Below are 16,399 nucleotides of genomic sequence, written 5' to 3' on the forward strand. Positions count from 1 at the left end.
GGATCGTTACATGGATAGGAGAGGACTGGAGGGGTATGGACCGGGTGCTGGTCAGTGGGACGAGGAGGGTGGGGATTTGTTACGGCATGGACGAGTAGGGCCGAACTGGCCTGTTCTGTGCTGTTACATATGAACCTCAATTCTGACGCTGCAGCCAAACAGGTGCTTGTTTTTAAAAAAAGCAATAATCTATATGAAATTAAATAATAAATACAAAAGGTAAATAAACATAAATATTCTGTTACCACAGTGCAAGAAAAAAAAGAGTCATGCATCAAGACTGTCTTAATGAAAGGTTCTGACCAGAAATGTCGGCCATTTTTTTTCTCCCTCGCGTGCAGCTCAACTCTCTTAATTTCTCCAGCAGATTGTTTCCAGTATCTGCAGTCTCTCATGTGTCACCAAAGGATAGTTCCCATTTAGAACTGTCCTTCACAAATGGTTATCAATCTTGGTCAGTTCATTTGAATCAGAAATTGATGGTTTTATTGATCAAGGGTAAATCGGATATGGAATAAAGATAGTTATGTCAAATGAAACTTCTCACTTGGACCTCACAAATATCACACAATGAATGAGTCATTGAGCTAATGGATACCAGCCTTCAAGACACAGGTAGTTTTCTCACTTTTCTGTCTCCTTAGCAACAGATGTCACGGAGGTCTCGGGAAGATCGAGAAGTTTCTCAATGCGAAAGCATTGCTTCAACTGTATCTGTACAAGAAGATGAGGACAATGAAGTATCCAATGAGGAGGAGAATGCTGAAGACAGTGAAGGTGTGAAGGAATTTGGGTCACAGTGTGTTTGTCTGCTTGGACAGGGAACTGTAATGAGGGCTTATGTGGTGATCAGAAGCTTAAGTGTTTAAATACCATGTGCAAATCAGAATCAAGTTTACTGTCATGAACATGTGTCACAAAATTTGTTTTGCGGCAGCAGTTTTGTGCATGACAGATCCAAAATTCCAATAAATTACGGTTCCATTAGTACCAAATTTTTTTTTAAATATTAATGCGAAAAGGAGAATAAGTGAGATTGGTCACAATCTCAAAATCGTATAGACCGAAAATGAGGAAAAAAATTCTTTGCCCAACTCTGATTACACTTTTGGAATTCTCTGCCTGAGAGGCTGTTAAGACTGTCACTGAATAGATGTTTAAGGGAATGGGAGTCCAGTAATTCGTATTGAATGGTGGAGCAGGCTTAAAGGCCAAATAACCTATGCCTGCTTGAGTTTCACATGTTCTATTGTAACTAGATATCACTGCATAATAGTAGCATATCAAGTCGATGGAAAGGACTGAGTCTCTGATGGCATTGGCGCAGATGGGCAGAACGATAGCCACGGAGCAAGTGGACCAGAGGGTCCACATCTCTGTTGTACAAGTCTATGACTGTCATGTGTCCAGGCCTGATAGATTTTCATTCCTTTGTTATCTGTTTTAGAATAATATACTACATGATGAATGAAGAGAATATTTTGTATCTGGCACATTAATGCTTGATGAAGCCTTCATTTTGTAAAAATTCAACTTTCTGAACCTAAGTAGTCTATTATAATTTTCCATAGTTATTTTATATTTACCTTATTTGTGTTTTGCATTTTAAAAACTTTAAATATCTTCCCTGTGCCAAAGTTTTAACTAGCAGATAAATGTTAATATTCTGTTGCTAGCAGCCGAGAACAGCTCAGATACTGAAAGTGCACCTTCCCCAATGGAAACCAGCAAGACGAGTAAGGAGAGTACAGAAACCAACAGGTTAATGGGGGAAGAGCTCAGTCATGCCACTCAGAATATACCAGATGTTCCACCTGTGCCAGCAACACCAGGCACTGCTTCACCTGAACTTCAGATCAAGCAAGAGGTGAATTTGGGCTTTGAGGAGTCAATGGAAGGGCAGAGGGATCCTGATGCTGAAGTCAAGCCTCTGCTTGATCCCCTGATAAAGACTAAATCTGAACCAGTTGACATGGATGTGAAGCCAGAAGAAAACATACAGGTTAAAGTGGAGGTGGATGTGAAAGACAAGGAGTTTGAAAGAGCTCGGCAGCAGGAAGCAATGGGATATGAGCTGTTGGACCTGCCACAACGTGGAGCACAGATGGAACCTCATTCAGACAATGATTCGAGTGCAACTTGCAGTGCAGATGAAGTGGAAGATGGGGAGAGTGATAGACAAAGGTAGGACCATGCACTTTACCACACTAGTCGGCTGTTGCACTGTGCTTTGTTTAAAAGAATTAGGTGAAAGTTAAGACTTTAAATGTATTGGCTGGTCAATAAAGTGGTTACTGTTTCAATGGCAGAAATAAAATAAATTATGACTTGAAGAGAAAGAATTCGTAGTGAGATAGGGAGAAATTAGTGGGGAAAGCTAACTAAATTATTCTTCTAGAAAACTGCTACAGATCTACTGATTTGAAAATGTCTGTCTCCTGCTGTAATCTATTGATTCTCTTTGATAAACTTTTGTCTAAATACTCCATAGCACTGTCTCTGGTAGATTCAGTAGTTTGCCCACTGCAGGTATTGGGCTAATAAAAGTATGATTTACGGTTATTTCCAGTTTTATAAAATCTAAAATCATAATTGCGACTGGAGATTTTTTGAAAAGTACTTGTATATCATGTCTCTTCGAATGCTTCTTGTAGTAACCCATTCACAACTGATCTAAAGCTCACCAGCCTATAACTTATTGATCAGCAGTGGAACCAATTTTCCTGCCTCTTTCTTATCTGTCCAATTTATAATTTTATGTCTTACAACAAGATCCTCTCTCATTCTGAATTCCAGTGAGTACCTGGCGACTCACTCTTTCCTTAGCTTAACCCTCTCATCTCTGGAATCAACCTGGTGAACCTTCTCTGCACCACCTCCAAAGCCAGTATATCCTTTCTCAAATGAGGAGACGAGGTTGAGGGTTTGCGATTCATGCACCACTCTACAAAATAGCATGCTGCAGTCTTTCACCATTGAAATAATTGATCTACGATTTTTCCCTCCAATCTGCCAGACCCTTGCCACTCAATCAATCCACTTCTCTCTGCAGATTCTCCATGTCTTCTGTACAATTAGCTTTTCTTCTCAATTTTAGTGACATCAGCAAACTGAGATACACTGCGCTCGGTGTCCTCTTCCAAATCCATGTTTATGTTCATCATGAACAGTTGCGGACCCAGCACAGAGCCCGCGGCACTGCTCACCACTGATTGCCAACTAGAGAAACACACATTTATCCCAATTCTCTGCCTTCTGCTGGTTAATTAACCCTCTGTCCATTCTAAAACATTACCCGAGTCCATGCATCCTGATCTTAAGGATGTCATTTATGCACCTTATGAAATGTTTTCTGGAAATCTCAAGAGGCAACATTCACCCGTTCCTATCACTGCACTCATTAAATTTGTCATGTGATTTGATCTTTCTAAATCCATGTTGGATCTGGCAGGAATTTCCATCCATAGATCTGACTTTTTTCCTTAATGACAGCTCCAAGTATTTTCCTGACTACAGACGTTAAGATTGCGGGCCTATAGTTACCTGCCTTTTGTTTACATTCTTTTAAACGAGTGGTGTGACAGTCACCATCTTCTAATCTGCCAGGACCTGCCCATGTCTATTCATCCCGTTTGCCTCTATTAGGACTCTACCCTCTATGACTGGCTCATACAGATGTCTATCTAAATGCCTCTTAATTATATCGGATTCTATCCCCTCCTCTGGTTGCATGTTTCATATAGTGGGGGTTCTCCATCCTCAAATTTGTGGAAAATGCTCTCAATTCTTTTGAATTTTGGACGATGTGAACGAATGCACCCAGCATCCTCAACACAGTATCCTTCAACCACCCTCCCCCCATGTGATTTATTTGAATTCAGCCCCATTGATTTCTTTCAATACCTTTGGTTAATTTGATGCTCATTTCTGTTTTCTTTTCATTCACTGCAGACCTGTTGTGCACCCTTTTTTGGGAATCTTTTTAGGTCTTCATCTCCATCAGACTTATTTCCATTGTAACCATTCTTTAGTTTGAAGTGAAGAAAGTTCCATGAAGGTGTTGTCTTGGTTCAAATACAAATATATCCTATTCTTTTTCACCTCTGAAGATGTGTAATTCTGCAATGACACCAGCTTTTTTTTCTAGAATTTCTTTTGGAAATGGGTCTTCATTAAAAGGTTCTTGGAGATAAACTTGTGTATCTGTAAAGCTGTGAGTGAAGTTGCTCAAACGGTTCATTTCTGCCCCAGGATGTTTACTGCAGAAACCAAGCCATCGTTACTGAAACCTCCTAGCACTGTGTTGATCACCTCGATCATGAAGCCAGTTCAGATGGATATTCAGCAGTTCCAGCAGCGAGCGGCCATGATTCCCAAGATGGTGAGTGCTTGCTTCTGCACAAATTGGCTTCTGACCAGAGAAAACGACAGCACAAAAAACAGGCCATTCGGCCCTTTTGGTCTGTGCAAAACATCATTCCTTCAGTCCAAAACCCTCCAGACCTTTCCCATCCATGTATCTATCCAATTTATGTCAGATGGCAGCTCGTTCCAAACTCCCACTTTTCTCTGATTGAAGAAGTTCCCTCTAATGTTCCCCCAAACCTTTTCCCTTTCACCCAAAAGCCATGTCCTCTTGTATTTATCTCTCCCATTCTGAGTGGAAAAAGCCTACTTGCATTTACTGTCTATTTTGTAAACCTCTATCAAATCTCCCCTCATTCTTATATGCTCTGAGGAATAAAATCCCAACCTGTTTAATCTTTCCCTGTAACTCAACTCCTGAAAACCTGGCAATATCCCAGTAAACCTTCTCTAGACTCTTTAAATCTTACTGATAGCCTTCCTGTAGTTTGGTGACCAGACTGCACACAAAATTCCAAATTTGGCCTCACCAATGTCTTACACAACCTCACCATAACATCCCACCTCCTGTACTCCATATTTTGATTTATGAGGCCCAAGAAGCCAAAAGCTGTCTTGACAACCCAGCCTACCTGTGACACCATTTTCAGGGAATGATGTGTCTATTACCACGCACTCCTCAGTGCCTTACCATTGATGTCCTACCAAAATGCAACACCTCGCCCTTGGCTGCATTAGATTCCATCTGCCATTTTCTGGCCCATTTTTACAGTTGGTCCAGATCCCTCTGCAAACTTTGAAAGCCTTCCTCACTGTCCACAACACCTCGAATCTTAGTGACATCAGCAAATTTGCTGATCCAATTTCCCTCATTCAACAAACAATAATGGTCCCAGCACTGATCCCAGAGGCACACCACAAATCACAGGTCTGTAGTCTGAGAAGCAGTCATCAACTACCACTCTATGACTTCTCCATTCAGCCAATTTCAAATCAATTTTACAACCTCTTCATGGATACCTTGTGTCTTAACCTTCTGAACTAACCTCCCATGTGGAACCTTATCAAAGGCCTTACTAAAGTCCATGTAGACAACTTCCAAAGCCTTTCCTTGATATACTTCCTTGGTAACTTGGTCAAAAAACTCTAAGATTTGTTAAACATGATCTACCATGCAGAAAGCCATGCTGACTTACCTTAATCAGCCTTTGGCTGTCCAAATATCTATATATCCTATCTCTCAGGACACCCTCCAATAATTTACCTTCTACTGACATCAAGCTCACCTGCCTGTAATTTCCTAGTTTATTTTTGGAGCCTATTTTAAACAACGAAACAACGTGAGCTACCCTCCAATCCTCTGTCGTCTCATCCATGGCCAAGGACATTTTAATTATTTCTGCCAGGGCCCCAGCAATTTCTACACTGGTCTCCCTCAAGATCTCAGAGAATATCATGTCATGACAGGAATTTATCTATCCTTATTTGCTGTAAGGCAACAGCACCTCCTTTTTAATCTCTGTATGTTCCATGATACTACTGCTTGTTTCCCTTCCTTCCTTGTACACTATGCCAGTTTCCTGATTAAAAACTGATACATCCCTCCCTGTCCTTTTTGAAACATCTAAAACCCAGCATGTTCAGCAGCGTTTCCTGCCCTCAAGAGAGCCAAGTCCCTGTAATGGCCATAACATCATAGTTCCACGTACTGACTAACGCTCTGAGTTCATCTGCTCCTTACCTAAAATTTTATTACGCGGCAACATGACCTCGCTGCTTTTGTACTCCATGCCCCACCCAGTGAAATCAAGCATGCCATACACCTTCTTTAGGCCACTCATCCCATCGAGTCTGCACTACCGTTCAATCATGAACTGATCCATTCTCCCACTCAACCCCACTCTCCAGTCTTAGAACATAGAACAATACAGCACAGTACAGTCCCTTCAGCCCTCGATGTTGTGCCGACCCATATATTCCTTTCTTAAAAAAAGTACTAAATCCCCCTTACCCCTAACCCTAACCCTCCATTTTTCTTTCATCCATGTGTCTGTCTAAGAGTCTCTTAAATGCCCCCAGTGTTGCAGATTCCACCACTTTCCCCGGCAAAGCATGTTAGGCACCCACAATTCTGTGTGATTTTTATTTTAAAAAAACTTTCCATTGATGTCTCCCTTAAATTTCCCTCCCTTAACTTTGTACACATGTCCTCTGGTGTTTGCTGATCCTGCTGTAGGAAACAGGTGCTGGCTGTTCACCTTATCTATGCCCCTTGATAAAGATTTAAGTCTCCCCTCATCCTTTACGCTCCACAGTGAAGAGTCCCAGCTCTGCTAACCTTGCCTCATAAGACTGGCAACATCCTGGTAAATCTCCTCTGCACCTCTCCACAGCTTCCACATCCTTCCTATAATGAGGTGACCAAAGTGTGTTTTGACCAAAGATTTGTAGAATTGTAACATGATCTCTCCTCCTGAATTCAATCCCCCTATTTGAGTCCCAGCATCCCATCGTCTTTCTTAACTACCCTATCAACCTGTGCGGTGACATTGAGGGATGTATGGATTTTGCTTCTCAAGGTCCCTCTGTTCATCCACACTTTTAAGTAACCGACCACTAATCCTGTACTCGCCCTTCTGGTTCGTCCTTCCAAAATGCATCACCTCACACTTATCCAGATTGAACTCCCATCTGCCACTTTTCTGCCCAACTCTGCTTCTTGTCTATATCCTCTTGTAATCTTTGACAATATTCAGCTCCATCCACAACTCCTCCAACCTTCATGTCATCCGCAAATTTACTGACCCCTCCTTCCGCCTCTTCATCCAGGTCATTTATAAAAATCACAAAGAGCAGGGGTCCCAGAACAGATCCCTGTGGCACTCCACTAGTCACCGACCTAAGGCAAAATACTTATCTTCCACTACTACTCTGCTCTCTTCCTGCAAGGCAATTTTTTATCTATACAGCTAATTTTCCACTGATTCCATGACTCATGACTTTCTAGATGAGTGGGACCTTGTCAAATGCCTTGCAAAAATCCCTGACCACATCTACCGCCCTACCCTCATCAATTTCTTTTGTTACCTCCTCAAAAAATTCATTTAGACTCTGGAGGCACAACCTTCACTTCACTAAGCCATGCTGACTACTCTTGAGTAGACTGGACTTCTCCAAATGCTCATAGATCCTATCCTTAAGAATCCTCTCCATTAGTTTACACCCCACTAACGTAAGACTCACTGGTCTAAAGGATTCTCCGTTACCCATTTTAACCAAGGGGTCTACATTTTCCATTTCTCCAAACTTCCACCACCTCCCCTGCAGCCAAAGAGGATTCAAAGATCAAAGCTATTGCTCCAGCTATTCTCTCCTCTCACTTCCCATAACAGCCTGGGATATATTGCATCCAGGCCCAGGGACATCAATCTTGATGTTTTTAAGAAGATCCAACATTTCTGCTTCATTAATTTCCATATTGTCCATTACACAGGCCTATTCAATTTCTCCCATAACTTCTTTATGTCCTGTCTACTTGTGTGGCCACTTTCAATTAGCTGTGGACCTGGACTCCAGATTCCTCTGTGCATCAATACTTTTAATAGCCCTGTAGCAGCATGCGGCCCACTCCACGGGCCGACACAGCAAGCTGTCGTCGGACATAATGACGATTGGGCAGACAGCATATGGGATGAGATGCCCAACTCCCATAGGCCGCAGGAATAGCGGTTGAACCGACCGATCACAGCCAGCAGATCGCTGGGGGTCCAATCCAGGCCTGCGCGTCCGGGACAACCAATCAGCAGCTGGCCTCACTCAAGCCATGCCCGAGTGGTGACACGGCTGGCTGCTTATAAAAGGCAGAGCTGCAGCCCAATAAAGTCAGTGTCGATGACACTCCCTTGGTGTGCGAGTCTTCTTTCAACCTTGAGCTATAACCGTAGCAACCCCGCTACAGCCCTACCATTAACTGTGTACCTTCCCCTTACATTTGACCTCCAAAAATGCGACACCTCACATTTTTCCAGATTAAAATCCATCAGCCACAATGTGAACAATTGGAATACAAGCACTGAACTTTGCACTATCTCAGCAGTTTATCTGCACTCATTAAATACCTCTTTATTCCTACTTTTAATATACATCTCTACATTATACCCAAGTCCAACAACTTTAATTTTGCACAAAAATCCTTTATGTGAGATCCTTTTAAAGGCCTCATGGTCCAAATACAGCACATGCCCTGATCTTCCCCATCCATTCCACCAATTATGCACTCAAAAGATTTGAGTAAATTAGCAAATCAATATTTTATTTTCATAAAATTAGGATAAATTAGACAGGTCCTGTCATTGTTGTCCAGGTATTTTTTTTAATGATGAACTCCATCATTTTCCCAATTGACCAGTGCCAGGTTGATCAGTCTAGGATTTCCTGTTTAAATACTAGGGATATATTAGCCATGTTTTAAACCATTGTTGCTGATCCAAAGTTGAAAGCATACTCACTAATGGATCCATTATATCTTGGGCCACATCCTTAAGTTTTCTGGGATGCAAACCATCAGACTGTGGGGTCTTATCAGCCTTCAATTTGTCTAATGCTTCTCAGCTCAAATTGAGAGTCAGTCACTCAGCATAGAAACAGGCCCTTTGGTCCACTGGGTCTTTGCCTCCATTGTTTCTATCTATACAAATCTCACTTGCCTGAATTAATTCCATGTCCCTCTATGTCCTGCTCATTCAAATACTTGTCCACATACTTCTTAAATGTTGTTACTGCTGCTGGTTCCACTACCTCCTCTGGCAGGTCATTCCAAATACCAACTGTTCCCAAGATGAGATCTTCCAGTCCAGATCTTCTGAAATATCTACCTTCTTCCACAAACATGGTTTCCCCCCTCCAGTGCCATCAACTCAGCCCTCACCCACATCTCCTCTATTTCCCGCTCATCTGCCCTGGCCCCTTTTGCCTCCAGATGCAACAAACATAGAATTCCCCATCATCCTCACTTACCACCTCACCAGCCTCCACATAATCTGCCAGAATTTCTGGCACTTACTACCAGACACATTTTTCCTTCTCCTCCCCTCTCGGCCTTCCACAGGGACTGATCCCTCTATGATTCCTTCTTACACTCATCTCTCCACACCTATTACCCCCTGCCACCTTCCCCTGTGCCCGCAGAAGGTGGCAGGGGGTACACCTTTTCCCTCACCATGGTCTGGGACCCCAAACAGGCCTTCCAAGTGAAGCAACACTTCACTTGTACATCCACAGGACTTGTTTACTGCATCTGGTGCTCCCTTTGTGGGCTTCTCTACAACAAAGAGATTGGTCGCATATTGCCAGTTTGTTTTGCTGAGCACTTCTGCTCCTCCGCCACAACAAAGACCTCCCAGTAGCCAACCATTTCACTTCTGAGTCACTCTCACATTGGGCTCCCTCCCCCGATCACTGCTGTCCCTTCCTTCTCTCCACCTAGCATCTCCTGCCTTTGCCTCCCCCCACCCCCACCCCCATCCTTTTGTCCAGACTTCTGCTGACGTTCTTTCATACCTCAATGAAGGGCTCAAGTCCGAAACGTTGGTTATGTATTTTTACAGTTGCCACATAAAGCACGCTGATCAGCTGTTTCTCCAGCATTTTGTTTTTACTTCATCCATGGTGTCTACAGATTTTCATGATTTACTTCCAAACACAATTACCCCTTGTGTATGTGTGTGTGTGTTTTAAAAAAAATAATTCTTCAGCTCCCTTTAAAGCCTCCTCCCTCATCCCTGAAACCAAGCTCTTAGTTTTAGACACTCAAACAGAAGAAGTAGACTATGGCTACCACCCCATCAATGCCTCTCATTATTATGTACACCCTAATTGTGATGTGTTCCCTCGCAGTCTCATGTGCAGTGGGTGGGAAAACACACCCAGCCTATCTGATCTCACCATAAAACTCAATTCCTTCAAGCATTCTTGTGAAATCTTTTCAGCGCACTGTGTCAAGCTGAAACCCATCTTCCCTCTAGAGTGGCAACCAGAACTGTGCAATATAGCCAAGCGCCACAATCTATGTTTTGTACAATTGTGACATGATGTCCAAACTCTTGTATTCAGTGCTTCGGTCAATGACAGCAAGCATGTCATGTGCCATCTTTTGCCATCTTGTCTGCTTGTGTGGTCTCTCTACGTCCTGCCTTTGTTTAACTTCCCAAAATACCTCACTGAGTTTGTCTGAGTTAAATTCAATCAGCCAATCCTTTGCCACTTTGCCAGTTAATCTAGCTTTTGTTGGAACCATCTTCAGTGTCCACCACATGGCCAAATTTGGCGTCATCCACAAACTTTCTAATTATGTCACCTGTATTCTCACCCAAGTCATTAATATACAAAACAAACAGCAAGAAATTTATCAACATCTACCACCTTGCCATTGTCAATCCTCTTCTCACCTCCTCAAAAAACTCAAATCCCTTTGTGAGACAATTTCCCAGCTTGGTTGACGTTGACTATGTTGCTGAAGGGCCTGTTTCCATGCTGTAGAACTCCATGACTCCAAGGTGACAAGTCGTCGATAAGATGTTTGGAAATGCATTTGGGAAGTGTGTTTCATTACCCAGGGCCTAAAATATAAGAGGGAGGTGGTTATAGTATATTTTTATAAAATATTGGATAGCCCAAAGCTAGATTCGTACATGCAATTCTGTTCTCCTCATCATGGGAAGGATGTAATTGTGCTGGGGAAAGTGCAAAGGAGATTCATCAGGATGTTCCCAGAGATAAAAAAAAGGGATTAAAAGAATAGAAAATTGTTTTTCAGGAAATAGATTCTTATCCTTTGAACAAATGAAAGATAAGTATAATATAACTGGAGATACAGCGCTGGCATATTACCAACTGAGATCCTACTTGAAGGATAAATTAGGAAGCAGTTTGAGTTTGCCAGAGGGAAGTATCCTTGAATATGTGATTACAGATACAATGTTAATCAAAAGATTTATAACAAATATGTATATTAAACTGCAAGAAAAGGAGAATGAGGAAACAAATGGTAAAACTAAATAAAAATGGGAACAAGATTTAAATATAAAGATAAAAAAGGAAACATGGGAGAAGTTATGCTCCGGAACGATGAGAAATACAATAAATACGAGGTTACGTATGATACAATATAACTGGATACACAGGCTATACATTACACCTCAAAAGTTAAATAAATGGGACCCAACAGTATCTGATAGATCTTTTCGATGTTAAAAAAAAAAAAAAAAGAAATGGGATCAACAATTCATGCAATCTGGACATGCGAGAAAGTAGAAAAATTTTGGGAAGATCTCAATCAGATATTAAATAAAATAACAGAAAACAATATACCAAAGAATCCAGAGATCTTCCTCCTAAGTAACATAAAAAATAAAGAATTTGGAATTGATTTGGAGGATGCACAAAAAAGATTTGTTAAGATAGCTCTAGCCGTAGCAAAAAAATGTATTATGTCAACCTGGAAATTAGAAGATAATTTGAAAATACAACAATGGTATATAGAAATGAATAAATGTATTCCATTAGAAAAGATAACATATAGTTTAAGAAATAATATTGAAATATTCGAACAAATATGGGAGCCTTACATTAAATACAATAGCGAAAACCTACTGGGGACAATCATGACCTAAGTTAACGGAAGGAAAAGGAAATGAAAAGAATGGACTCAGTAGAATTTCTGGTGTATTTTTATTGAATGACAACATTGTCTGACTGGTTTAATGTATCCTAGATTGTATACCTTAAATGGACAGGAGGGGGGAGGTAGGGAGGGTGGGATGGGAGGAGGGAGGGGGGGGAGAAAGTGTGTACCATGGTTAATGTGATTTATGGTGTGAAAAATAAAAAATTAAATAAAAAAAAAAAGAATGTTCCCAGAGATGGAGTTCTTCATCTTTGAGGTGAAATTGGAGATGTTGGCATTGTTTCCTTTGGGGCAGAAGAGGCTAAGAGGGGACCTGATTGAGGTGTACAAAATTATGAGCATAGATCTGAGAAAACTGTTCTCCACAGTAGAGATGTCTGAACTCCATTTTGGCAAGATACCACAGAAAAATTAATCAGGTTAACAGGAGTGGCCTTCATGGGTGACCCTGAGCTATATCTATTAGGTAATGTTATTGAAATAGCAACAAATTGACTAAACATTAAATCTCATTTTTAAAAATACCACTGGTCGTAGCAAAATAATCCATTGCGATTACTTGGACATCCGACTCCCCTCTACTTATAGTACGATGGACTGTGGAAATGAACAGCTGTGTAACTATGGGAAAAATCACATATAACTTAAAGAATATATATGAAACTTTTGTAAAGGTCTGGCAGCCAACCTATATCACATACAAAAACAGAAAGGAATATAAAAGCTGATATACATACCCAAAAGTGATTTGCCAACTGTATTCTATATATTTAGAAGATATGTAAGCTCTGTGGTGTGCAGATCTGTATGTATAGAAAGAGAAAGGTAGGGAATGTTTTTGCTGTTGTTCGTAAGAAAAGTTTAATATACTGTGTCAAAGATCTTATGTATATTTTTAGAATTTTTTTTTAATTGTCACAACTAATTTTAAATTAGGAAGTTTAAAAAGGTCCTGAGGAAGAATTCTGGAATGCAATGCTCAAGTACACTAGAGGCAGGTGGTTGCAACATTTAAGTAGCATGTGGAAAACCACCAATGTATAGAAAGCTACAGACCAAATGCTGGAAAATGGGAACAGTAAGGATAAGTAGTTGATGGTCAGCTTGGACATGGTGTTTCTGTGTTCTGTGAGTTTATGACTGTCTTCTGCACAATGTAAATGTTTTCTACTGTCTGGGGAACATGCAGGATCATTTGCATTTAGCTTACACATTTTCTTGCAATATACTGTACTTGGAACTGGAGTTCCCCCTCATTGTTCGTGACTGCAGGAGAGATGTTCAGCAAATTCTGGTCTTGCTTGTAGCTTTCACATCCTGAAAATTGATGCATTTAAAAATTTGAGGGATCCAAGTCAAGTCGCCTTCATTTGTTGTTCATGCAAAGCATTGCACAGGAAAGAAGAGATAGCATTTCTGCAGGACCATGGAACAGATTGACATAAATATAAGTTAGAATAGAAGTTAACACATTGAAATATTAAGATGTATTTAGTAAAAGTCCATGGTACACTATCCACACATGTTCTGGGAATTCGGGGGCCTGATGGCTTTGGGGAAAAAACTGTTGCCCAATATGGACACAAGGGTCCGAATGCTATGGTACCTCCTATCAATTGGCAGAAGGGAGAACAGTTTACATGAGGGATGTGTGGATCCCTTCACAATGTTTATTGATTTTTGCCTGCATCGAGTGTTTTAGATGTCCTCCATGTTAGGAAGAGGTTTCCCAATGATCTTTTCTGCTGACTTAACTATCCTCTGAAAGGTCTTGCGGTCCGAGGAGGTACAGCTTCCAAACCAGGTGGTGATGCAGTTACACAGAATGCTCTCAATCCATCCTCTGTAGAATGTAGTGAGGATGGAGGGTGGGAGATGGACTTTCCTCAGCCTTCACAGGAAGTAGAGGCACTGCTGGGCTTTCATGGCTATGGAGCTGGTGTTAAGGGACCAGGTGAGATTCTCTGCCAAGTGTAGACCAAGGAACTTGATATTCTTGATGATCTCAATGTTCGAGCCATCAATGGTTAGCAGAGCGTGGCCACCCCGGGCCCTCCTGAAGTCGACAACCTTCCCTTTTGTTTGATTAACATTCAGGTCCAGGCTGTTGGCTCCACACCAGTCCGTTAGCAACTGCACCTCAACTCTGTACCCTGACCCGACATTCTCACTGATCAGGCCCACCACGTCTGATGATGTGGTCTGAGTTGTGTTTAGGTGCACAGTTGTGGGTCAGCAGAGTGGATAGCAGTGGACTAAGCCCTCAGCCCTGGAGGGGTCCCCGTGCTCGGTGTGATGGTCTTGGAGATGCTGTTACCGATCCATACTGCGTGAGGTCTCCCCGACAGGAAGTCGAGAATCCAATTGTAGAGGGAGGTGTTTAGACCCAGCAGGCTCAACTTCCCTATCAGGTACTGAGGAGTGATTGTGTTGAAGACCAAACTGAAGTCAATAAACAGCAGTCGAGCATGAGCATCCTTGTTTTCCAGGTGGGTGAGGGCTAGATGGCATCATCCATGGAATGGTTGGATCTATATGCAAACTGCAGGGGGTCCAGAGACAGGGGCAGCAGGAGTTCGATGTGCCCCATGACGAGCTTCTCAAAGGTCTTCATAGCGATGGACGTGAGTGCGACAGGTAGTCGTCATTGAGGCAGGACACAGATGACTTCTTCAGCATGGGTATAATGGTGGCGGTTTGAAGCACGTTGGGAGATGTTAAAGATGTCGGTGAGAAGATCTTCCAGCTGAGCCGCACATCCCTTGAGCACTCTGCTGAGAATGTGATCCAGTCCAGCAGCTTTCCGCAGGTTGACCTCTCAAGATCCAGCACCTGGTCACTTGGAGAGGAGGGGGGTCTTCTTTGCAACCCCAGCACAGGCAGATGGTGTAGTCTTGTGATTGGTGATGTCTCGATCCCCTTCCACATCCATCACATGAGTGCACTGTGCATGTGTATGCTTTGCTTCCTTTATGGCCTTAGCTTGGCTTTTGCAATAACTAGGGCGACCTTGTCGACCACTCTGAAGGCAGTCTTGACTCCTTAGCAGCACACGCACCTACACAGTCATCCATGGCTTCTGATTAAAGTGAGAGCTGATGGTCTTGGGTAGAGTGATATCGTCAGGACACTTACTAATGTAGCTGGTCACTGACACCATATACTCCTCCAGATTGAGGCAGTCGGCATCAGTTGCTGCTTCCTTGAACGTGTGCCAAAGCAGTCTTGAAGTGTATGAATGGCTCCAGTTGGCCATGTTTTAACCTACTTCATAATTGGTGTGGAGCATCTGATGGCATTACAGAGATGTGGTCTGAGTATCTGAGGTGGGGCGGAGCTCTGCCCGATACGTGTCGGAAATGTTTGTCAACATTTCTGGTTCATGTGTTTATGAAACACCAATGTTTTCTCTCTGTTAGATGGCAGCTCCATATGTTCCTGCTGGTGCTCCTGTGAGTGTTCTCACATTGTTTCAGAAGCACATCAAAGCTGCACATGACTCTGCACTGCAGGACGAGCAAGTGCGTCAACGTCAAGAACATCTCGATGCTGATCGTAGGAATTCTGCCAGCCCTAATATCAGCAACAAGAGCTGTCAAATCCCAAACAGAGAAGGTAGGAGCGGTTACATCAAGCAAACAAAAGGCAGTTTTAGCAGTTTAAGCTGAAGCTTTAAAAGTTGAGTCGTGCCAAGTTAACGCAAGTCATATCTCTGAAAACCGAACTCTCACCTCATTAACTTATATCTACAAATTGTTTCAAGTTTATTGTCAACCCAATCAAACAGCATTCTCTTGTCCTCGGTACAAAACACACAGACACACGACCAGACATAATGCACAGACAAACTCCATATTCAAGACAAGAATTTTATCTATGCAAATAAATTATTTTTGAATTGTTATGTACCTATGAGTGTCTCAGATAGTTAGTGTGAGCAGTTCCTTTGGTCGTTCACCATTATCACTGCCCGTGGGAAGAAACTATTCCTCAGCTTGGTGGTTCTGGCTGTATCTCTTCCCCGACAGGAGCAGCTGAAAGATGCTGCGTGCGGGGTGGAAGGGGTCCTCAATGATTTTGCGTGCCCTCATCGGACAATGATCCCGGTAGGTTACATCGATGGAGGTGGAGGGAGACTCCAGTGATCCTCTCTGCCACTCTTTCGGTCCTGTGGATTAACTGCCGATCCATTTCAGACCGCACTGTGATGCAGCCGGCCAGGATGCTCTCGATAGAGCTCCTGTCGAAGGATAGCATAATGGTGGCCGGTCGCCTTGCCCGTTTCATTCTCAGGAAGTGCAATCGCTTTTGCGCCTTCCTGACAAGTGAAGAGATGTTGAGTGTCTACGA

General features: G+C 42.4%; 1 protein-coding gene across 13 annotated transcripts in view; it reads left to right on the plus strand.

The window, feature by feature from the left end:
- ncor1 (nuclear receptor corepressor 1) overlaps positions 1 to 16,399 on the plus strand; it is a 260,519-nt gene that overhangs the window by 120,418 nt on the left and 123,702 nt on the right. For 11 of the 13 annotated variants that reach the window (XM_069911235.1, XM_069911241.1, XM_069911245.1 and 8 more), the window contains 4 exons: positions 645 to 777; positions 1,677 to 2,184; positions 4,252 to 4,381; positions 15,469 to 15,664. In XM_069911235.1, the coding sequence (XP_069767336.1) occupies positions 645 to 777; positions 1,677 to 2,184; positions 4,252 to 4,381; positions 15,469 to 15,664 (967 nt within the window). The remainder of the gene's footprint in view (positions 1 to 644; positions 778 to 1,676; positions 2,185 to 4,251; positions 4,382 to 15,468; positions 15,665 to 16,399) is intronic. The other 2 variants (XM_069911237.1, XM_069911240.1) reach the window with 2 other exon arrangements.

The sequence above is a fragment of the Narcine bancroftii genome, chromosome 14, assembly GCF_036971445.1.
Source record: "Narcine bancroftii isolate sNarBan1 chromosome 14, sNarBan1.hap1, whole genome shotgun sequence".
NCBI lineage: Eukaryota > Metazoa > Chordata > Chondrichthyes > Torpediniformes > Narcinidae > Narcine > Narcine bancroftii.